The sequence below is a fragment of the Vanellus vanellus genome (assembly GCF_965231255.1).
Source record: "Vanellus vanellus genome assembly, chromosome: Z".
Taxonomy (NCBI): Eukaryota; Metazoa; Chordata; class Aves; order Charadriiformes; family Charadriidae; genus Vanellus; species Vanellus vanellus.
Genome location: NC_138908.1, coordinates 42609331 through 42634880, shown reverse-complemented (window position 1 = coordinate 42634880; position 25550 = coordinate 42609331). Strand labels below are relative to the sequence as shown.

Sequence of the window (25550 nt, the reverse complement as noted above, 5' to 3'; positions counted from 1 at the left end):
ATGGGCTGGACCCCAGCTTTTCTATTGCTGATTCAAACAAATAGTAGTTGCTGTTAGCAACTGAATGATAAAACCGGATTTAGGAAGCATTATAAGGTTTCCATAGCTTCAAATGTTTATTGGCAGACTTAGTAGCTCTCAGTATTTTTTCCTTTCTCCCCACCATGTAATCATGAGGCTAAAATCTATTTCTGGCCACTTTCAAGAGGTAATAAAAATTATGGTTCTAGTTTGTAACCAGGGTTTATTTAAGGAAAAGTAAAGGAGAGGCAAAATTGCTTTCTGGGGACTTGTGTAAAGTCTCTTTGTTTCTCTTTTCTTTCAAGCTTCTCGCTAAGTCTTTTGAGAGCCACGGCAAGGTCAGGAGGCAAACCTGGAAATAGATCAAGTTGTGGAGAGGCATTCCTGAGTATTTAAAAATATCTCAGTTTGCTCCTTATTTGCTTATATTTTTAAACTTCTTTTTTTAAAGTCCTGAGATGTTGTTATCAAATAAAATATAAAGGCTGCAGCCATTTCAAACTACAGGGTATGGACATTCCTGACATAAGGTTTCTTAATCATTGTGAGACCCCTGTGCTGAAGACTAAATTTCTATTTCAGAGGTTGAAACAAATATCATTGGTTTCAATAGCATATGTATTTCATTAAAAGCAAGCAGTACCACATTGACTATTCTTAATGTGTTGCAAAATAAGTGAACACTACGGTTGTTTTTCTTTCCAGATTTCAGGTTAAAACTGTTAGGTATTTCAGGATTGGGCTTTTTTCCCAGCCTAACACCCATGTAGGAAATGACATTTCTGTGCTGTTGACTACTGTGGATCATATTTGGATGGAACAATTAATTTCTGAACCTAATCCCTTAAATAATTATTTATGCTAAATGTGCCGTGTGTTTTGAGGGCATAGTTGAGTAACGTAGCATTAATGGTTAGTATTTGACAAAAAGTATAATTTCTTATAATTTGAATGATTTTTATAAATGTAGCTTTTGTTTGGTTATCTCTACACAGAGATAACACAGAGTTATGTACAGCCATGTTCAGCAGTGGCATGAGAGGACTATAGAAAGGAATGACCCCTTCTAAAGAACTTGCTCCGATTTTGTGTGCAGCGTAATCGTAACTCACATACACAGCGCAGAAGCACCAGGAAGGGCAACTAACCCTGAGCTAACAGAAACAGGGGCTTTGTTTCACATCTTCTGGAATAATTTGGTTGCTAAATTAATACCTACTTCTCTGGCTGCTGACTCACATGAGAATTGCAGTCATAGAACTAATCCAAAAAGAGATGCTTTTGAGCCCATTTTCAGCAAGTTAATGTGGCCTTACCATGCTGACTGTGCTTTCTATTTCTGCTGAATAGCCTACCATAACAAAAGGCAGCTAGAACAGGGTAGTCAATGAGCCATCCAGGAGACATAATAGCCCTTGGACCCCTGCCATGTAATGGGCACGTATTAAATATAATTCTTACAGAAATAATTTTCCTTTTTTTTTCCCTCTCCTAAATGAGCACTCTTAAGGTTCTGATTATCTAGAAACATACAGATACATGCTTCTTTTAACCATTAGGACAGCGATTGTTCCTTTCATAATGCATATTTTTAATCTCTGTCTTATAGTACAGAGCTTGGAGTTATAAATACTGTGCTAGGTAAGTTTCAACCTTATATGGTCCTCTGGGAGATGAGAATGTCCTTGCTACCTGTGCTTGCGTCTACCTGTTTGCTGCCAACTTGTGTCTTAACAAGCTTAATGAACTCTCATTAACTATTTGTGTGGCTGTCAGGCCAAGCCAGAGCAGGCAAGAGCAGCCACAGGCTTTAATTGCAGCTGTGATCCAGCAGCACTTAGCTTTGGTATTAAACTTATAATTAGGACTGACGCTTTGCCCAAAATGCCAATACCGTGCGCCAGATCTGTGCCACTTGGAGGGAGATCCCTCGTGGGCTGTGGGTGGAGAGGAAGGCGGCGCAGGTCTGCGCCACCTCTCCTGGAAACAATTCCTGAGAGCAGAAAACCCTTCTGTTCACCAGAATGATGCACTGCAAGAAAAGGGTCTTAACGATACCTTTCCTTCTTGCGGAAGGTTTCTGCGGCACCTTGTTGCCTTTGAAAATGTGACATGAGGCAACACGACAGTGCTTTCCTTTGAGCAAATTTTGGGATTGCGTGGCTTGCCTTCCTGAGAAGGAAACTTCTGTTTACTTCAGGTGTTATGGAGCCTGATACAACTTCGTTGTTGAGAGAAAGCCATGGCCGTGGAAGCAGTAGTCTCATTTTATAGACACGGTGTGTAATGTCACCCCAGTGGGGCTGCCTTTACATAGTTCCTTTGATCTTGTCTGTGTTTTGGACTGGCCACAAATGTTGCAGTTATAGTTATGGCCACATGAATGATCTGAAAGATGATGTGATTGTCATGGGATTAAATTGCACACTGAGATTACCGTTGAACGATTTCTGGATGTGTCGCTTGCAAATGAAGTTACTCTTCTGAAAATACACTTGAAAGTATAGAGGATATGATGTTTTTACCTTGGTAGCATAAATTTGGATAGCTGCCTTGCTCGGAGATCAGGAATTGGGGATCACACTGGAAACTTGTAGCATGCCTCTCTGAAAACACAGTGTCCAGTTCTGTCTTGTTGAGCTTGTTTTTGTGCTAATAAGATTATCTGCACCAAGACCAATGTTCGTTTTCCTTGATAAATAAAAAGAATGTACTATTTCCAGGAAGGCACAGGTTAAAAAGGTACCTGAAGAACTTGTTTACTATGTAATAAACAGAGGAAATAATTTCAGGTCATTTCACTTGCAGAAGTATTTTCCATGAATGAATGTATTCTCTGAATTTTCAGACATTAGGTAATAGTATCTTTTCCTGTTTGTTTTGGGGGGCTTTAAGGTGTAATTTACAGGGAGACATCAGATTTTACTGAAACTTTAATTTTTTTATTTCCAGGAGTGCAGCCAGCTTCATCTTACAGTATTTCCTGAACTGTGTGTCGAATTTTTGTTTTAAAGAGAAAGCTGTAAAGAAAAGGAGGCAGGGGGGTTTCTTGCCATTCATAGATAGCCACCAGTGAGTTTAAACGAAAAATCAGCAGGGAGAACCTTGTTATATCAGCTGGGAATAGCAAGCAATTGAACTTAAAATATTGATTGTGGTGATGATACTTGGGCATTCCCCGTGGCTCTTTGTGTCAACATGATGACTGGAAACATCTAGGGTTTGGTTTGTGGTTTGTTGTTTTTTTTTTTTTAAAGTGCCATCAATGCTAGCCACACTGTGAATTTTTGCATAAGGGCAAAGCATCTCCTTTACCATGCTAGCAGTCTGTATGCTTGTGAGTTATCTTGCGATACCTGCCCTCATGTATATAGCAGGAGTCGCATGCAAAGAGGAACAGACTTGACCCTCTGAAGTGAGTTCTTTGTCTAATTAAACATCCCTCGAACAGTGATTTTGGCTGTCTTAATTCATCGTCTGAATCTCGTTTGTCAGTATTTACCATTCATTTTTAAAGGAACAGTGGAAGAAGAGTCCTAGAGTCAGGAAACTTCACAGAGAGTCAGGTGTGTTGATTTTCTAATTGACTTGAAGACGTCCTCCATGTAGTTATGGAAGAGCTGAACAGAAGAATTGCCTTTATTCAAAAACTATTTTGCAAATCTCTGAAAAACAATGGGAGACTTCAGTTTGTGCTTCATAGACTATTACCTGTTTTGACATTTTTGATCATAGTTTTTGTCCTGCCCATTATTACCAAAACAATGTCTTCCATGCACAGGATGAATTACCAACCACAATTTTAAAATCAAAAAGTAGTCTTGGACAGACAGTTTAGTGAAGAATAATAGTAGTAGTAATTATAATAATTAAGTTGTTATTATTATTATTATTATTAACCACTACAGAACAAGAAAGCAGACAATAGTGAGAAATCAGATCACATCAGACTTCTGAATGTTGGGGTGCATTAATGACAAAGTCTCATCAGTGTGGGGAATATGCCGGAGATTTTCTCACAGCTGGTAATTTAGCACGCATGAGGATCTGAATTGTTCTCCTTTTCAGTCTGTAGGCAATCTATGCAAGTCTGAAAACTGAATTTAATGGGATAACAGCCTAATGGTATAAATCCTTTGTGTAATGGTAGCTAAAGCAAACAAATTTTCAGCATAACCTGACTTTGTAGCAAATGTGGCTGTTGAACTAAGAACTGTATTTGTGAGCCACTGGATACTTCATCTTTCTGTAACAGTTTTCAGGAACAGCTAAATTAATTTAAGCTTCCTGAGTGGAAACAAAATCATGCTTAAATGAGATTAGCAGGAGCCTGCAATGAGAGTTCCTATTGCAAATGTCTATTGCGAATAGACATTTATCTTAAATTAGTTTCAAAGAGAGATTTTTTATTTTTTTTTTTAAATTGTATTTAGCTCCCTTGAATAGTGTCATACGGAGAGAGCTATAATCTGAAGGATTGTGTCCACGGAACAGATGCATCGTGGACAGGAGTGGTGCCAACTTCTGACACACTCCGGTACGCTGATCCGTAAGGACCACCTACAGGGAGAGAGGGTGTAATTCAATTTCCACACTCATTCAATCCTCATGTCCATCAGGGTTGCCAGTTGTGAGGGCAGCCTTTGTGATAAGGATGGGTTTTTTCGTAGGGGCTGAACCGAGGCAACCAAGCTCATTTCATCTAGCTACCTTTTTGTTTTGTTTTTAATGTTGCATTTCTTCAGAAAGGAAATTTATCTAGAAAAGAGTATTTAAGCCCCACTGTAAATGTTTAAGCCTCTCTTCCATTTGGTAAATCTTTTTCGTGTCCAGGACCACATGCCAGAAGTACACTTATCCTTTTACAAAGTTGGAAGTACATAGACACTGTGGATGTATTTCCTGTAGCTCAGAAGCCAAGATTCCCACAGCTTACAGGGGGCTGGTGAATGTCTAAGTCAGATTTAGCTTCTAATTCCAATGTGGAATAGTATAAAAAAATGGAGAAAAAGATCCCCTTCTGCCACTACTGTACGAGCAAAAACGTCGGAAGTATGGCTTTGTAAAGGTGTCAGGATTGGCTTCACAGAGTGTGTATAAATAAAGAACTCTAATTTTCTCACACAATGAATTATTGTAACAATACGTGACATTCTGGTTTTAGAGATGAGATGTAAATGGTAAGCCTTCCATCCAGGGCCTTTCAAAGTTCTTGTTTTCACTGTTTGCTCATGCAAATCTGGCTTTTTCCAGTTGCAGAAGCCAAGTCTTAGCATTCGTCTATTTTGCCTACTTCACCACAACTTATTTTTATAAAGTATTCAGAGACATCTAAAGTCAACTTCCTAGGCGAAGTTTTTGGACAGATCTCCAGTGACCAAAGCGTATGTCAGAAAATGCCTTGATAATACATCTTATGCATTGGTGATGTGCTTTCTTGGTTTAAATTCCATATCAGCTTCCGGCTAGTTTCTAAAAATCTTCTGTTAAGAGCTGGAAAATTTTAATCGTGTAGTCTAGCATGATTTTATATTGCTCTGCACACATATATTATTTTGAAACCTTTTTTTTCCCTATATTAAATTAATTTGACGCCTATCTGTATACGATATCCCTAAATAAGAACGAACACAGAGTACAGCTGTCCTCAATAATAAAAGCCACGAACAAGGTGGTTAGGAGTATGTTATGTGATGACTTCAAGCTCTGTAGATTTGAGCAAGGCTGTTGCCTGCAGCACTTTGTTTTATGCTATGCTCTTTAATGTTTACGTGTTTTGGCTGTGCGCTGAAAGTTTAAAGCTAACCAAAGAGTATAACATGTCAAAATAAATTTAAATGATCATAGTGTGTGTCTGTTAAAATGATTACTCAGAAGGTGCTGTGTGCCCCACCCTACAATCCTTACACAGATGAGTTTCACTGAAATCTATGGGAATTCTGTCTCAACAAGTACTGCTGCAATCAAGTTTGTTATGTCTTAAATGCTTAACATATAAATCTGATGCAAAGCAGTTGCAACTCAGATTTCCCAGTTTCTAAAAAGTGCATGCAAGTCTCTTTTTGAGCAGTAGGTAGCCCACGAAGCATAACAAAAAATAAAGTGACTATTAATGTCCACTATGCAAACTTGTTTGATTTTAATGTTGTCAGAAATGACTAGATTGTGCCCTCCTTTTTGGTATTTTTGTTTCTTTAATACTCTTGTTACAAGGTGATTCTCTGAGATCCTCTTCAAAAGTTTTAGCCTCAAGTCAGTTCAGTTAGATCAGTTCTGTCAGCATTCATAAATTCTTGCAAGCATCCATTCAGTGTATAATGTTTTACATGTTGTCTTGCTGGTTCTTAAAGGGTTTGTATGAAATTTCTATTTTTCCCCGTAATGGCATATTATTATATGCACAGCTGTCAGAAAAGTACTGCAAAACAGTATCTCTTCTTCACATCAGGACCTACTAATTTTCTCTGCAAAGCACAGTTTTATTTGCAAGTTGTGATGAAGGCACAAATGTGCAAAAAAATGTACATAACATTTATCTGAACAATAACTTCCCTCATTGCTCCATTCAAGTTGTAATAAAATCTGTATTTAAAAACATGCTGCAGATTAGTTTTTCCATATATTTGCTAATTTGTATAATTGGGGAAAATTGATTTATAGTTATTCACAATAGGACTTTTTTCACAGTAGCAGTGGATCAGGAACATGTAACTAGTTTTAAATACATGGCCAAGCTCTCTTGTGCTAAACTAAAGTGCCTGTGATATTTACCCAATATGTTTATGGAAGTGTCACATTATATAATTTAATTATGAAAATGTGTGTGGTAAGTTAATGTAGCTGGAAAATTAACATCAAGTTTAATGTGGAAAAATACAGATCCTTGATTTGAGCCTGTTGTCTCCATACTTGACTTTCCTCCTTGTATTTTTTTTCTTTTTACTTTTCATTGAGTAGTAACTCCACTTCAGTCAAGACTACTTCTATCTGCCTTTCATAATAAAGTACTTCAAACACAGCTTTGAGCACTGTTTCAAATATAAGCCAGTTGTGGAGTACCGAAGATATTTTGTATGAGAAATAGGTATATGTGGATTTTTCATAGCAATTGCGCAAAATTCAACAGGTTTTTACTTCTGTTTACAGCCACTTGATTACTTTTGTATTTGCTTTGTATTAAAACTTAGAAATGAAAATGTGGTGAAAATGAGCAACAGCAAACTAGAGGTTAAGAAACTCCTTCTGCAAGTGCCAGGTAGCATCACGCAGTGCGAGATTATTCTGCCTTGAATTGTGTAATACTGAATTTAGTTGTTTCTCCCACAATGAGCAAAAATGTATTCGTAGCGTTTCCCGATCTCCAGGTGTGTTTGGCTGTCTCCCTTACATAAACACCACCACTGAGAGCCTTCAGACGGCGCTCAGGAGAGTTGCACAGAAGGACCTTAGAAAGGGCTTTTGAAAACGAAGTAGAAATATTTTCTGCGCCTGAAGTGCCAAGTGGCAGCATGCCTTGCGCGTCCCTCGTCCCGGGGGCAGGCGGCGCCTCCCGCTTGCGCCGGGGGCAGGTGGCCTTCTGCGTGCACAAGCAGCCACTTCACCGCTGGGGTTTATTTTGTAGTGCTTCAACTCAGCCCTCGCCTCCACGTGCTGCGTTCTGGCGATAGTCGTCTTGGGGAAGCGCACGGTCCTCGTCAAGGGTCGAATACAGAAAATGTGGGAAAATGAGAAGAGAGAGTTTCAACTTCAGTTATATTGAAATGCTGGAAAAAAAAATACGGGGGCTTTGAAAAGTGGTGAAATGGTGGAACGTGTAAAGTCTCTGTGGGAAGAAAATGTCATCCTATCAATGGATTTTTTTTTTTTTTTTGCAGTGTTTTGTTGCCTTCTGTTGAGTTTCATAATACAAGCATGCTTCTTTGTTCCCCTCTATTCCCTGTCAAAGTCCTCTCTTTCAGTCAAGCAAAGTTTGTTCATTTTCCTCTGTGTTTTTTAAACACTCAACTGGACATCTAGTCAGCTTCAAAATGTTAGTTAAAAATATGTAAGGTCCCCCCCCTGCTTTGTCACTCTGCCAGATTTTGTGGTTTTACAATCCAGTTTCCTGGAGAGGGTTTTAAAACTTTTTTGTTTTTCTTTTCCCTGTTGCTGTGTGAGTAATTAAAAAAAAAAAGTGGAGAAACTGACTGTCCAGAGGAAGCAGTAAGATGTCAAACATTAAGTAAACATTCCAAAAATAGAGGAAAATCCAGTCACCAAGAACTGAAAAAAAAACAATGTATATATATATATAGTAAGTAAAAAAAAAAAAAAAAAAAAAAAAAGAGAAAGAAAGATGTAAGCATAATGGAGCTCACATTTTTCTTTTACGGATAACCTGCAACCCATTTTTAAAAAGCAGACAATATTTGATTTACTGCTTTAAACAGTAGCAGGTATAAGTGGAAAGGGGGAGAGGCATTCAAGAAATAACTGGCTAAAAGCCAGCAGTGTGTTTTCCCACGATTTTGAGGTCTCAGCAGCCTGACTCGCCAGCTTCCATTCTGTCTACTGTAATTTTACATATCCAAAATCTAGATTAAACTAATCCCTCTTGCTGTCTGCCCCGGCAATTTAGAGCCGTGCTGTGATACACAGCATGTACATGTATCGCCGCAGTACCACCGGCCTACGCAGACAGCACTTGCTGGTGGAATTGGAAACCCAAGCTTTAAATAAATAAATAAATAGATAGATAGATAGATAGATAAATAAATGCGGTAATGTATACATTGAAAGGCCCTTAATTTGGTTTCCTTATTTTGTGCAGCAAATGTTGTCATTTGCTGGGTTGCTAAGCATAAGCCAATAATTTTCAGTATTCAGGCCAATAAGCTCTAATTGCTTCTGCGGTATAAATTTAAGCCATGTAAATGCCGAAAAAGCCTGTCATGACAGTTTAGATTTCTGTCGTCTTCCTCACCCATTCGCTCCACGCCACCTACCTACCCCCCGCTTTGCTTTTTAAGTCAGTTCAAACTGTATGGCAAGGATCCCAAGGGGATTTAAAACAAGGGAAAACACGTTTTCCAGAGAAAACCAGTCCTCAGGACTGTATGGAACTTGGGCAGCTTTGTGAAAAAAAATTGTGAGCTGTTATATCACAACATGTCTTTGTTGTCATTTTTCCTGTTCTTTCCCTTGAGATACTTCTCAGAAAGGTACAGATCCTTATTATATTGCTGCATGCGGATACATTCAAAACTGATCAGCGCTGTAAACGCTTTCTTTCCATTTGGACAAACTATTTTTTGACCACAAAGGTTAATATAGAAGGGAAAGGCTGCTTATTTACACTGGTTTTGTTAATGATACAGACCTGCTATATTTGTTTATTCCAGCCAGACTCTCTATGAGCTGAGTTTGGCGTTGGGAAATCATGCACACCAGCATTTATGATTTACTGTAAGCATGCAAATTATATACTGTTTATAATTAACAGAAAATACAGTTTCAATTGACTTTTTCCTTTTATTGCTTTTATTTACATTAAAATTGCATATAAACTGCATATAAAATGATGTGCAAACCCCGGTGCACCTACTTGGTATTTCAGCTATTAAAGCGAAAGGATATGTTTATTGCTTACATTTCCTTGAAGTCAGTGTGCTAGCACCTGAAATTAACAGAGCTCTCAGGCAAATGGATGCTCTCATGTTGTTACAGAAGGCATACTTGTTTTGCTTTTGTCTTATAGAAATTCATATATGTTCGAGGGCAGATGAAAAATGGCTTTACTTTTATGTTGTTGTTGCCCCTGAATTGTAAGATTTGTCAAAACTAGTTTCACGTTGTTTAAGTGCCAACTTAAAATTTCTAATTAATGTGATTATTCGATGAGAGACAATGCTCCCAGAAGAGCATTGAGTAAAAAGGGCTACAGTATGGAAAAGGAGGAGGGAAGGAAAGAGGTGGAATATGATCACCGAGAGCAATATGTAATTGCAAGGGTGGAGCATGTCCAAGACTGGTTTGTGATTGGATCTGGATTAAGAAGAAGAGCTTGTGTATTTAGTCTGAAGAGAAGACGAATATTATAGAGGCACCACAGTAAAGGTATAATCAGGTTAAAGGACTTTGTGCTCTCGCCAACTGAGCGGAACTGAAACTGCATTGTCAGTAAGTACACCCTTGTCTTTTGGCCTTTTCACGATAATACTGCATTTCTTTTGTCATGTGACTTACCAATTCTTGGAGTAATTCAGCTGTTACTGGTTATGGCACTTGTTTTGAGTATCCGTGAAATTCCTTTCCTATCACCTTCTTGCCTCTATTGCCCATTTGCACTTCATAGTGGCTAAAAACTTTTTAGATTTATCATTAATCACTTTTTTTAGGGGTGTTTATGAAAGAAAATTACAGTCTGTTGCAGACTTCAATCATAACGTTAAAGCAGTAACACTCGGCTGAGATTGTTTTACCTGCCAGTGCCAGACTGGGCATTTACAGCACAGCTGGTGTTTGTTCTGTGACTTTAAAGGTATTTGAAATGAAGGCAACTTCTTTAGGAACAGAAAAAAAATATACCCATGTAATCAGCTTCCTATGTCTGTTCAGATGTTTTTTCAAGGTTGAATTTTTTTAATGCTGAAACCTAAGGCTGTTTAACATGTTTTTCCTTCTTTAAAGTGGATCTTTTGGCTTCTCTGGAATTTAGACAAAGATAATTGGCAAAATGAAGACAGGCACACTGATTCATAGTGAAGCTGATTGTGGGCAGGAGTTCGCTCCTGTAACAATCTATGGTGCAACAACTATAGGATTGCCAGAAAAACGGACAAGAAACATCAAATCTCAGTGTATAGTGCCTGCTTTGCGTGGGCCACTGTAATGTAGGCGCTATGGTTGTGAGATCCTTAATTTCCAGAAGTGCTGGGTGCTTTTGGTTCCCAGCTTTCTAGGGCTTGTGAGTATGTGTACGTCTGAAAGTCAGTGCTGCAGCAGCTTCCCAGGCTGAAGTCCCTGGTACACAGAAACTTCTTTAAAAACTGATGTACGGTTGTAGCTAAGATGTCTGTGTTTAAAAATAAGGGGGTGGTAAGAAGTGTTAAATTTCCAATAATATGTTGTTTATTTCAGTGTATTTTCAGGCCGGACTGGCTAAAGCTGTACACAAAGTAATGAGTTCATTAGATTATGCAGATAATAAGCAGCATATAATAGAAATTGCTCTGTGAGTCTGTAAAATACAGAATCCTCATGTTTTGAGCTAGTTTGGAAAAACAATAACCGTACTGTTGCTGCGAAATTCTACCGCGTGACTTTGCTATTCATTTATTAAACCCTATAATGTCCTTTTTAAAGGGACACTTAAGAGGGCCCAATGCTGTAAACTTGCTGTTCCTTTCAGTGGAGGTACTCATGCACGCAAAGTTAATTACACCTAAGTGTTTGCAGGGTTGTGCCCATAAACTGTGGTTGTCTTGGGGTTTTGTTGGCGTAGGTGGTGATGTGGCCAGGATGTTGAGAGACACATTCAAGGGGTTGCTTTTAAGTATGGGGAAAAAAAAAAAAACACACAGCAAACTGAATCGCTACTGCCTAGTTTGATAGAAAATAAAAACAAAAAGCGCTACCATTTTGGTATTTCAAATGGAGCTATGAGGGGTTAAATTTGCCAGTCACAAATATTTACTCCTTAAAGTAATGATAGCTATTCGCTGGTTGTTACCATAGCTGTCCTAATTTCGAAGGATTGCAAATGTCATTAGACTCATCCTAGAGTAATCAATTGTTAAGTCTTCATTTCTAAACAGAGGAGTTTGGTGATAGACACTTGTCTTAAATCAGTAAACTGCCTTGGACATTTTATCTGGAATGATAATGGTGAAAGTAATCTTTTTTTAAATCTCATTATAGGCTGAGAACTTTAATGCCAAGTTTGTTGCTGGAGGGAATTTTTATAGTTAAGTTATAAACACCTGAGAATTGCAGTTTATAATGGAAACTTCAGGTCCATTTTAGCCACAGCAGCGCACACATCTCTGAAATGAAACTTCTAAAGATTGATTTCACTAGAGGGAAAGAGCTAATAGAGTGGGCACTTGCCTTTGCTTCTAAGAGCAAGATCCATACTAAGCAGATATTTTGCTTGTACTTTGGAATGGGTTGCATTTCAGTGTTCAAAAGCATTCATTACTTAAATTAGGTTTAAATGATCATGTTACCAAGCAATTTCTTAAATTAGTTGTCGGCTTGCACTGTTTAAACTTTTCCTGTAAATAACTTGGTTCTGTCACTGTGCACAGCACCGTAGGTTTGTGCAAAAGCTGACTTTTAGTCAACTGTTTCCACTAGTAGATAAGATTATGAATTACTGTTGAAGCACTGCACTTAACTTACTGGTTATCCAGCCATTCATATATAAATAATACTCTACTTCTGCACAGTCAGCCCACTGCTCCCTGGCATTATCTGCTCGATTGTTTTCACATTTGTATGTAACTTCTGTGATTGAGTGCCGGTCTTGTTCTCCTCACGTGAGTAAATACTCCCTTGAAGTTAGTGGGAGGTCTCCTTCCATAAGAAGTATGGAATGAGGCCATAGGACAGCAAATTTTCCACATATCCTTCCTGGAGATCAATATTTTTTTCCTCTCCCTCCTTTCCTGAGGAGGGACAAGTTAAGCAGCATGCAACCTTAGAAATAAATAAGTAGGTAAATGCTGTTCTGTAGCAGATGGGCTCCTCTGCTATTGATTGCAGTGATTTGCTTGCTGCCCGCTTACCAGAAGTCCTGCTGTGGCCCGTAGTGGTTCCTGCATGTCAGCGCAGAAAGGTCCGAGTTAAGCAGGACATTAAATGTCTGGAGTGGAACCCAAAAGTACACCGGTCAGGAGTGAGATATGGGGCGCTCTATGCTTTACATACACTAGATCCTTTTGCTAAAGGGAAAATAGCGTGGAAACAAATGGCAGTAAATGGAATAATTTCTCTGCACATGTATAGAATAAAAAGAAATAACAACTTGTGAGTGGGGCTTTTGGTTGAGGATTTATTTTTACTTTTCTGCAACAACTGCTTTACCCTTTGCTTCCTCAGTCATTTGTAAAGCACTGAAAATTTTCAAATATCATTAAAAATGAAGATTGTAGTAAATGATTGATGGAAAACTTTGTAGAAAAGCTCTGTTTGAAAATGGAGAACCTAGAACCCTCTTCCGTTTCAGCGAGAAGACTTGTCTTTGTGTCTGCTTCTGGAAATGAAGCTGCAAGTACCTGCATTTTATAAATAGGTTAAATCATTCCAGCTACTCTGGAATGTGACACATGAACCTAATGGGGGGTATGAGTGATATGAAATTAAGGTCTTTTAAGCAGCTCATTGAATCTTCCTTGCAGATATATTAAAAAAAGAAAAAAAGAAAAAAAAAAAAGAATGAAAAAAAGAAAAAAGAAAAAAAAAGAAAAAAACACACCACCACCAAAATTTTTTAAAAATTATGGGACTTCTTATTACAAAAGAGAGGTAAAAACTTTGCAGTGAGTTATTATGTGAGCATATCTTTGTATGCTTATGTACATGTACCAGTATTACAAATTAGCATAATAAATTATATTTATCCATATTTTATAAGGAAATTAATATATTTAAAGCCTCTAGTTTTACCCCAACTGTGAGAGTGAATTTATAAAGGAGTTTGTGCTTAAATGTCATGTACTTTGTTCATACCTCCGCATTAACTTAGTAGTTGCTTAATATGTCTAAAATATTTTTTCTCTTTCTGTCACTTATGTTGTCATAAAACCAGCACACATTTCTATAATCACAAGAAAGTACTAATTTTCATTTTTTCAAGAGAGCTCTTCAGAGGCTAGTGCTTTGATGTAATTCTGTTAAATTGAATAGAGTTGTTCCCACATGAAGCTGTAGTTATGAGTCAAGAAACAAATCCATTATCTGCATCTAAAAGTGATTATTAGTGTTGTGTCTATATGTGGAAGTACTGGTCAGTGCACATGACAAAATAACTCCTGCTCCCTTTTAGTAAGTCACATATCTTCCTTGTCATTACATAAAGTCTCATCTGAGAAACATGAGCAGAATGCAGCACTTTTTCTCTTATCACATTTTATCTGGTAATTACTTCTGAAAACTTCAGTATTTCAATTAACTTTTAGGGTTTGTTCTGTCATTTGGGGTTTTTTGGGGGGAGGGTTAGTTGTTTGAGGTTTAGGGTTTTTTTTATTAAGAAGTCCTGCTTCTACACATGCCAATGGTGTGTAAATTCTGTCTCAAACCACTCAATTTCTTGCACTCCTTCAAGCTAAAATTCCATAAGTTAAATTGCAGTTTGGAAAAGTTCATATCCAGGAAGTTGTAGCTTGGATTTATCTTTATGGTTAGTTTTAATGCTCCTATATAGTATTTTGAAAGAGAAAATCTAGCAGCGAGATCCTTGATAAGAACTATAGCATCTTTTTAAATAGCACAGGGCATAATAAGGGTGTCATGCAACACTCATCCACTTGTCCTCAGATCTTTTAAAGGCTTGATTTTTTTTTTTTTTGTTTGTTTCCCAATGGTAATTGTCTTCTGCAACAGTTTTAAATAAAATCTTATCCATATTTTTTAAATCAAGAATAAAAAGTAATGGGATACGCTTGTTCTGTTCCATACCACACTCATCACCATAGAATCTGAGTAGCTTCCACAAGTGCATTAAGCAATGAACTAACATCTGTCATGTGTTGTTTATTGTCTCGTCCTCTCCCCCTGGAGAGAGCTGTGTGCAATGGAATGTTTTGTTTCAGAAAGGGTTTCTTGGGAGGGAGAAAGGGTTGCTTTTCTTTTCTTTTTTTTTTTTTTTTTTTTTTCTCTGACATACATGCTGCTATGTATTTGTATGAGAGCAGGCAAAACTGAGAAACATTCCATGCATCTGGAGTGGAAGGCGGTGATGCCTGTGACCAGTCCTTAGTTCACAGTGCAAGCTATAGATCAGCCCATTAAAAAGTTCAGTCTCCCTTTCAAGAAGTCTGTGTGCTTTGAGTGGAGAATTGTGGAAAGGTGGAAGAACCCAGCTGTCACCTGTGACCCTCGGTCAGCAGTCAGTGGTGGATTTCTCGGGGTCACTGGCGCAGGCTGCAGTGGCTGGGTTAGAGAGGATTCTGGTGGGAAGCAGTGTAGAAACTAGAAGACCAATATGACAGGCGTCCGGTAACCAGTGTTGCTAGAGTCGTGGTGCAGTGTTCAGTAGCAGTTATCTTCTGAAGTGCCAAAGGCTTCATTTTGAGACGCTGAGGTAATTGGGCTGAGAAGTGACAGCGGCTGTGGAACCGGATCACTTTCAGCCACGATGAAAGAGCTCTCCCAGACAACTGGAGATTTTTAGTCACAGCCGTTGTGAGACCTTAGTTAAAAAAAGAATCCAAGAAGCCCATGGTGGTGCATTGGCATCTCTGCATCTTCAGTCAATGGAGACTGTTTCATGACTGCAAACGCTACATACTGCTCTTCTAAGTTCCTCACCTACAGAGTCTTCAGTTTAGATCTCATCTGTTACAGTTACATCTATTGTAAGGTCACCCGTGGTTAAGGCTTGCTTTGAGGTGTGTGTGTATTTCTGAAAATGGAGCCCACTTGATCTGGTTGGTTGCGTTCGTAACAAATTAAAATGAACCCCAAATAACAAAAGGCCCCTAACAAAGGATCAAATGGACGCGTTGTGTTGGAAAAACTGTTGTGAGTATGCACAGGCTCTGCTGGACACACAATGCATCAGAGCCAGATTTCAGGTCATAAGAAAATATTGCTAGCTGAGGTCTGGAAATGCAGTCGATCTACAAATGTTAAAAGAAAACTGATGTAATTATACATGAAATCACTCATCACCTGTTGTTATGAAATCAAAAGGGTAGAAAAGAGAGTTGATTCTTGCGGATTCCAGGAGTAAAGGGCCAAGTGATGGAAGTGCAGTTTCACACCTGTGCTTTAGTCCTTTCCTCCAGGAAGGCTTGTGACATAATTAGTGCTTTATGATGAACCTTGGCCACTGGTGAAGCTAGTGACGTATCCTGCAGCCATGAGCAAAGTGTTATCTGTCTGAGCAAAGTGGTATCTGTTTGGGGCAGATATAATACCTTTGTTATTGACTTATCCTAAAGGAACGTGTTCTGGTGAACCACTTATGGTCTCCCTAAAACCCAACCCACACCAGAGGAGAGCTGGGAAGCTCTTAATGAATTCCCATGATCCTTGAAGATCCCAATCCTAGATGAACTCTGGGTATTGACTGGGTCCTGCATTGGTAGGCATAAGTAGAACAAATTTCTGTTCCAGAAATTTCCATGTATGTGCCAGTTTCCCAAGGAGAAAGGAGATGCTTCTTCAAGCTAGCCCTTGCTCAGTTCTGTTGTAAGGATTTTGGACTGAAGATGTAGCTTAACTGCCCAGGGTAGTAGTTTCTAGAGACAGGATCTGGCACTTTCAGTGCTGGATGATGAGGTTACTTGGCCAGTAATTTGCAACACAGCAAAACTTAGAAAAATTAGTTGATTTTCTTTGGGTTTTTGTCCCTTTTTCTTCTTGTAGTACATACAGTCAGAAAAATAAAGGAAACCTGTTTAGGGTGGTCTCACTAATGGTTGTGGCTAGCATACAAGTGATAATGGTCCTTCAGCTCTTCGTTTCACAGTTGGTAGACTGGCCACTGAAACACTGCGTTTCAGTGTCTGCTGTAGTCTGCAACTTTCTTTTAATGTCTCTGTTGGGTCTGCTGTTAGATGAGAAGGTGGTCTTAGTGCCAACTGCTTTCAAGTGGTAGGAGAGCACTAACCGCAAGGCTGATGTTCTGATCACCTCTCCAGTGCTGGGGACTTCTGAGATCAAGCGAAGGGGTAACTGAAGATCTTGCTGTTGGCAGCCTCAACTTCAGTTTGTGTCAGACCAATGCTGTCTGTCCCAGTGCATCTAAGTAATGATCCTGTGGAGTATGATTTCAGACGTGGAATCTGGCTTCTCGTGTCCACTCTTCTCCTGCCATGGCCATTTCATCTGAAACCTGGAGCAGCACATGCTGGAAGTATGGTAGTAAATGGCAGAGATTATAATCTCCATTGAATAGACAATGTGTAGCCCATTATGCTTAAAAGGGAATTATTCTGCTTGCGGGTAAAGTTATGGTGAAACATTTCTTTGAGAAAACTAGAGGTGAGGGAAAGCACTATATAACTTGACTGAACCTGTAGTGGAAGCCACCTGGTTTTCATTTTGCTGGCTCAGCAGTATGTAAGATCATAAAGGTTTAATCATTTTTGACATTTCAGTGCATTTTTATTAGATTGCAGATGCTGAATTTCTTCGTAAGTGGATCGTCTCTCCATTAAGTAAATTATGGGAAAATATTTTGTACTATAGCTTAAGAAAAAAAAATTCAGTTTATGGACTTGTAGCAATGGCTGGCCTTTTTGAAAACCTTACTGGTACCGTGTAACCAGAATATCAGATACAGAACATGAATTAGGTTTAAACTTTCATTTATGCTGCTGATTCCCACATCGAAAGTCAGCTTACAATATTGATAAAATCAAATCCCTGCATTCTGATCTCACAGTATCATAACATATATAACCACAGTTTCTGTGTCTGCTTTTGCTTTCATGACACCCTACAAATATTTTTCAGTGTTAAGAAAATCAAATTCTAAGTTTGATGCATAAGTACCAAATAGTTTGGTGCGAGTGATATGATGTGATTTGTACAATGATTTGCACAGTGTCAAAATCGCATTTAAATGCAACAGGGAAAAAAAACCTGTATGAATATGATGAATTCTAAGCACGTAAGTTATCCCAAGAGCCTTCCCCAATTGAGTGTCTGTAACATTTAGGGAAGTGCAGCATTGGTTATGCAAACATTACTTGACAAATCAATGTCAATTTAGGACAGGTTTTGAGTAGAGTATCTCAAAGAAGCAGTCCTATTTTGTAAAGGCACTGCCCATCAGCAACTCCTCTTTCAAAAATGCTGAATACATTACTCAGAAAAAGTTTCCCAAGTTTTGTTTCTTCGTGGACACATTAGTGTTGTACCTATCGGGTCAAGTTATAAGTAAAATCAACACAAGCACAAAACCTTTTTGAACCCTATGGAAGCCCACCTTAAAATGCAGCTTGGTCATAACATTTCATGCTTGCATACTCTGATAACTGCTATTTTTGGCCTTGCATTTGAAAAGGAGCATTAAAAGTCAATGGAGATAAGGTTGTTTTACTTGCGTGCTTGCTAAAATTTGTGTGTTTGTTTGGGATTTGTGTCCTTCATCCAGCAATGTTTTCATATGCGTGGCCAGAATAAATCAAACGTTTATATTTGAGTAGGTAGTGGTCTTAAAATTATTTCTGACATAGATTATCTGCTTCGAAAAAGAAGAAATCCTTAATTTTGCGGTTATAAAGAGGAAAGTAGCTGGGAACTAAATGCAAGTGCAGTTGTTTATTAACTAAATTGCTCTGTCATTTTTATGTCCTACTAGTGCGAAGCAAGTAATACCAAGATGTAAATGTCCCAGAAATAGTATTTTGAAGTGTAATACAAATCAAATGCTGATTAACTTGCTGCAATCATTACTTTTTGAAGTAAGACTTTTTGAAGCAAAGTTCATAGGAATTTCTTTTCCATTATAAAAACCCAGCACAAGTCCTGCTTTTTTGGTTTTAAAATATATATTGAAAAATGGGTTGCCAAGCACAGAAAGAACCATCTGAGCAGAGATTGAGAAAAATTTCACACAATGGGAAGACATTTTGTAGGAGTGTAGTTCATAGGTAGACGTGAATGTGTTACAGACAGAGATATTTATTTTGCTGTTAAATATACTGAGGTCTAGTTATCTTCCAGAAACGTTCGAAGAGGAGATGACTTTTTCAGCAAGAGGGAAGTCATAAACAAACTGACCCACACAAAGTTAAACAGGACAGTCTGCTTCACTACGCGCCTCTGAAATTTTGTCAGCCTCTCACGTAGATGGGTTTTATTTTGCGAACCAGTTCAAAGCATTTTTTGTCAGCTGCAGATTACTTTTTTTTTGGTGTATTAATCAGACTGCAGACTAGTTACTTTCAGAGTTAGACCCTCCTAAGTAGTGTATTGCACTATGCTAGTTAACAGCTGTTAGCGTTAGACATTTTTATTGAATTCATATGTTACTTGATATGAGTACATTTTAGCCCCTGAAGGGGGGGGGGGGGGGGGGGGGCAAGAGAAAAAGCTTTGTTTTCATTTAAAAGAAGTCACTGGGCAGATGAAAACAGCATCTGAAGAATATTTTTTGAGGTAAACAATGACAAAGTCTGTCTAAAAATGTTGTTGAATAAATAGTGTTTTCTTGAATTTTCAAGCTAAATTTTCTGGACAGTTTGAGGAAGGGGGGGATTTGTTTTACAAAGGTTTTTTGTTTCATTGCAGCCTGGAGAAAACAGCCCTCGAGGCAAATTGTCTGTGTGGAGAGTTTATAACGTGATATTCATTCGGGGATCTGTTTGATCGGTTCAGAGTATAGGCACAGAGATGGCCTGGCCCTATAAATCCTGTCTCCTGGACCAGTAGCAGTGCTTTCTTATTGGCAATTAATGAGGAGATTCTGTCTGAAGGGAACCATTCACTATTGAACTCTGGGGTGGGTTTTTTCCCTTTCTTTCCTAAGAGAGGGGTGGGAAGGAATGTGGTTTGACTTTGGAAAATCTTGTAAAAATGTGAACGAAAAGACATTTTATGTTGGGGGGGGGGGGGGGGGGGGAAGACTGCCTTCTCCCAAAGAAATAGAGGAGAAATATATTGTGCCTTAGAAAACTGAAACTTTTCTGTGTAATTTTGAAAGGTCAAATTGCTTTAATTCTGTTTTGGGCCTTGTTTGTGTTGTGTTTCAGCCAGCATCTTTCAGTGCACGGTAGTGACTTTTTTTTTCCTTTCCCCCCTGATTTTGCTCAGTCTAAACAGATCCTTGCTGTGGTTACTCAGACAAATATAGCAGAGAACCCTTTTCTGGGAGAAGAGTCTTCCCGTGCATTTCTTAACCATTTTTGGGAAGAATCGATCTATCTGTGCATGTGAGAGAGAGGGGCAGTAGCTGTAAATTGAAGTGACATCATATATATTACTCCCATTGATCCGCTTTTAGACTCGAGCCAGGATAAAAGGAAATGGCATCAGGGAGGAAGTATGCTCGTTTAGGCACAGATCCCAGTGTGATAATGGAGTAATAATAGAAATCACGCCACTGTCAATCGGTTGCTGCATTAGTCTGAGGCACATTTCCCCTCCGAGGAGGCTTTCAATGACTTCATTCAAGTGCAGGCAGGAGCAAATGGGACATTCAGCATACCAGCTGTACTACTTTAGTGATTTGTGTCCTGGCTTAGGGGTGCAGTGCAAGCGCTGGTGCTGTGGATGCTCAAGTAGATAGATCTGTGTCACATTTCATGGCTGTGAAAGGTCAGTAGTCAAATGTTTCAGTGGCGGGTTTTTTTTTTCTAGTATAAAGGGTGAATCTGGCATTTACTGCATTTGTTAATGTAGGAATTGATAAATACGCTCCTTTGCGTGGGTGGTCTTCTGGGATGCGAGGTCGATGACCTCTGTAGCTGCCACACCAGATCTTTGACGAGGCAAGGTTTGTTTTCTTTGTGCTTTTAACAGGTTAGGGGTAGGATTCAGAAAACTCATAGTTTTGTTTCAAGATTATTTGTAGAAACCCTTTCAAACCTACTAACGTCTTGAGATACTCTTGTAACACAGTATAATGGCTTAAGAGTCTTGTGTACTGATATGAATAAAATACAAAGTATGCTTTTTCTTCGTTCCCAGATATTTAGTGTACAATGAAGCTCAACCCTCGTAAGCTGCTTCACTTATAATCTGAGCTATATTTTCAATTTGGTTACTTTTTCTTTAATTCTTTCATCGTTCCTTTTTCAAATGCAGCCCTAGCTTTGATACTGCCTCTCATTTACAGTTTGGTTTAGAGCTAACAGCCTAATTATTCAAACTTTAAAACTACGACATTAGGTAATGCGGGGAAGCAGGGGTCAAATGGATATTTAATGGCAGGACAAAGTGAACTCTTTGAAAAGGCTGAAGAGTTGCAGGAGAGGTTTTACAGTCTTAAGGGCAAGATAAAGTATACAGTGCTGGGACGCGGCTTTATAGTGGGGATGATGTTAAATTATATGGGACATGACAGAAAACCTCTGGTGAGCTTGATGGCAACATACTAATTTATTCCGTCTTTGTAGTGTCAGTACTTGCAACTGGGGGAGGGGGAACCCTGGGAAAAGTAGTGTGATTTCCATGCAGCAGGCATAGATAAGTTCAGACAGAAGCTATCTACTTTACAATATAAATAGATGATGCTGCAGCAATCATTGCCATAATGAAAACTATTTCTTGATACTCACCACGTTTCCTGATTGAAGTGATCTACTTTAATAATCGCGTATATTTAAGCATTTTGATTAAGCATGCTCCAATATCTTTGAGAGTGATTTTTTTATATATCCATATCTATATAAATATATGATTTTTTAATTTTTTTTTTTTTTTTAACAGAAAGACTGACATTTTGTGTTAGGGTGTTATGATTGTTTTGTGAATGTTTTCAACATGGAGATACACATTAGCACGGTGAAGTTTATCTTGCTGTACTTTGCTGTAGCTGCTTGGTGTAATTTTTTTGTGTATGTTAGGTATTCAATATGCATTCATGGAATATGAGTTGTAAAGGAAAATGGCTTCACAATACTTGAAAAGAAATTTACTTTTTGTTTTCTTCAGCATTTATGTTTTGGTAGCACTTAAAAGCAAGAACCCCTTTGTGTTAAGCATAAGGCAAACAAATGTAAAATTGACAGTGTGTACCGTAAACAATTCTCATGATGTGAAAGATGGGAAGTGACAGGTGGGTGGGACAAATAAGGATGGTGGTGAGGAAAACGAAAAATAATGGACTGTGGGTTTTTTTACTGAAAATTCGAGTGCAATTTTATGAGGTGTATTTATAACTGTTAGAAAGCCGCTTTGCAGGTAGCGTTATTCGTATTGCTGTGTTTGGGGAAAAGAAGATTTCTAGACTCCTGACGGAATTTTGTAGTAGTCTCTGCCGTGCAACTTTGGCCGGGCTTTCTGCCTCTTTGCTTGGAATAGGTTTGTCTCTTAGGCAGAGTCTCTTTTATGGAAAGGAAAGGGTAAGGAATGAAAGAGAATGCTCCTCCTTTTATTTTGTGTTGGAAGTAGTGGGAGAACAACGTGTAATAGCTGCGCCCACTAGTGCCACTTCGGTTACAGGTCTGTCAGCATTTCTTCTGCTGGTGCCCCCACCCTCTCTGCCGGTGTTTGCTAGCTCCTACCTTGAACTTTAATTAAACGGTGAGCTGGAAACTGGTATGTAAAGTCTCATCCTGGGCAGCTGGAACGTGGGAAAATAACAGAAGCCGTGGTCTCAGATTTTTTTTTTTTTCCCCTCTAGTCCCAAATCTAAACTGAAAAGAGTTTAACCTGTAATTCTGAAAACTCTTCACCCATAATGCAGCACTAGGAAGAGGTAAGTTAAGGACATGGCTGTTGCTCTGCTGCTGTGCTTTTGTTGGCTTCAGTGAGATTCTGTAATGTTATCTTAAACAATAGCTTTCTGTGGGTGAAACTGTAGAGCAATTATACTGGAGATATATTATAAAATAATAATTTTCACTTGTTCTGTACCTATGCATTCAAGCAGCTGTTCAACAGTTTCAACAGATTGGGTATTGCTCTGCTGTCTTTGTAGCTAGCAGAGAAAGCTTTCTAAATCAGAAGTTACCTTTCTGTGCGTGGTGTTCTGCAACATTTCAGATTTTATTAGTGTTCAGAATTAATTCAGTTGCCATGCAGAGCCACTTCCCAGAAGCCTTCCCTGTTTTATTTTTCAGTGTGTCTTACCATCCCCCAGGCAGCTGGTGTTGGACTGTGCAATAAACATTCAAGTTGGCATTTTTGTAGTTGTCCTGAAATTGAAATGTTCAATATTTTTAAATGTCTGACTATTTTAAACAATTCCATTTTGTTGGCAGACTTCGATATCACTTAGAAAATGTTCCAGTAAGAGCCAGTAAGATGTCGTTTTTTTCAGTTTCTAAGAATACAACTTTAATATTAAAAAAAATGGATGGAAATCAAAATGCAGGAAAACCAAAGCATTGAAACCCTAGAGATCTCTTTTCCTCTTTATTCTGATTTAAGTACTAATGCTAAATTACATCAGACCAAAAGGGAAGAAAACGTCAAGTTGCTTAGTTAGTTGTTAATGGTGATATTTTACAGATATTTTACTTATCAGAAGATCTTTGATATCGTCATGGACTTGCTGTCAGCAGTCAGGGGTCCAGACCTGTTCTGTCCACATAAACAGTCGTGGCTGTGGAGTGTGTTGTTGGAAGAGGCATTTCCTATAGCTGACTTCATTTTGTACCTGCTTAGTGCGTTGACGCAGCAGAGCGGGACGTGGGTGGCAAGGCAGGAGCAGAGAATCACCAAATGTGATAAGAGCTGGAAGCAGTGTTAAAACTAACAGGATATCTTTTTTTTTTTTCCCCCATTAACCCGTCTGGAGAACATTAGAAGTAAGCAGTGCTGGTTTCTTTTTGTGTGCAAAAGCTTAAATTCACGTTCTTCCTCCCTTCCCCCTTCCTCTTTTGGTGCCCCACAATGTTGAAGAGTGAGGAAAGCTTTGGGGCATATAACAAACTTCTGACTGATCATCCTGAGCCCCCAGTTTCCAATAGATGTTTCCTGGCAGCTGGTGTAATTTCTCTCCGAGCTCTGTTTGAATTATTTATTTGTTCATCCAATAAGCCTATTAAACAGAACACTTAGGCACTTGCTACATCAGACTTCTTGTGCTTTTTCTTTTTAGGTTACATTAGGTTCAACTTGAAAACGATAGGTTCTGGAGTCAGGCAACTAACTATTAAATATCTATCTACGGGTACAGATAGATATATACTGTGTGTGCCACAAACATAACATTCATGCGTCTTTACCCTGTACTGATGGATGGCTTGTGAGTCATTGCACTAGAATATACCTCAAAATGTGTCGTTACAACACTTGCTTTTTGGGTCACTTATTTGTATCGTGTTTCTTTGTTCACTGGAAGAATATCATGCAGTTGCTCATATAACAGATAAAAATGCCACTCTTAAAAATTATACATTCGTATGTCTGGTTGATTCCAGAAATTATGCACTGTAAATTATTTTATTTTTTTATTCCTTCTGAGCCCAAACAAAATAGAATTACTTGGCATGTGTATTCCATAAAAATCTTACTTAATAAGCTACGATTATATTTCAATAAGATAAGCATGGTTTAGATCGGATCTAACTATAGTAATGAAAACCATGGAAAATGAGTCTTAATTGGGCCCCAGCACAGTCTTTCATAATGCAGACACGTAAACCCTGAGGTTTTTCAAAAACCAGCTAGAAGTTCTTGTCATATTTCAAGCAGATGCTGGAAGTACACAGGTTATCACAATCTTGTCCTCTTTGGTTTGTTTCCATTTAATCGCTCAGTCAGTGGAGATCTTTATTCACACATGGCATTTATTTTCCTCTTAGCTTCTGCCTGACCAGCTGGTCTTACTTCTGGAGTCTCTCTTGGAGGAGAAGACATTGTGTCCTGGAATACTGCAGCGCTTAGAGAAAACATACCAGCTCCGGGAGCAAGATGCTGAGGTAATTCACTTTAAAAAAAATTAAAAATCTCCCTGATGTATGCTGTTGCATTGTTGACTTGGAGTGATAGCGTTCCATGAGGATCCAGGCTCGTTCAGGTTCTTTTTCCCATGTCTAAATCTGAAATTGGATGTTCTTAGCTCCAGTATTGTTGCATCTTCAGCTGCGTTTGCATACCGTGGCTGTAGGAGAGAGTGTAGCCTAGATGTCATAGAATCATTGAATCATAGAATTGTCTAGGTTGGAAGAGACCCTTGGGATCATCAAGTCCAACCATCTACCCTACTCTACAAAGTTCTCCCCTACACCATATCCCCCAACACCACATCTAAACGTATCTTAAACACATCCAGGGATGGTGACTCAACCACCTCCCTGGGCAGTCTATTCCAATGCCCGACCACTCTTTCCGTGAAAAATTCTTTCCTAATGTTCAGTCTAAATCTACCCTGTCGGAGCTTGAAGCCATTCCCTCTTGTTCTGTCATTAATTACCTCTGAGAAGGGACCAGCACCAACCTCTCTACAGTGCCCTTTCAAATAGTTGTAGAGAGTGATGAGGTCTCCTCTCAGCCTCCTCCTCCTCAAACTAAACAGTCCTAATGTCATTACCATTGTCCATATATCTTGGGCACCACATTTGCTCAAGTGTTAAATTTTTCACTCTGTCATGGTATATTAGAGCCCAGTTCATTTCAGTTGTGTGTATTGTGTCCAAATGCAATTGTGTCTGTTGTGGTCTAAAATTATTCTTCCCCATGGTCGGCCCTTATTGTTCCCCTTT

The 25550-nt window shown here is 38.7% G+C and overlaps 1 protein-coding gene across 1 annotated transcript in view; it reads left to right on the top strand.

Moving 5' to 3' along the window:
* Positions 1-25550, top strand: part of AOPEP (aminopeptidase O (putative)) — a 212764-nt gene that overhangs the window by 162703 nt on the left and 24511 nt on the right. The window contains 1 exon segment of the mRNA XM_082497138.1: positions 24651-24767. Coding sequence (XP_082353264.1) covers positions 24651-24767 — 117 coding nt within the window.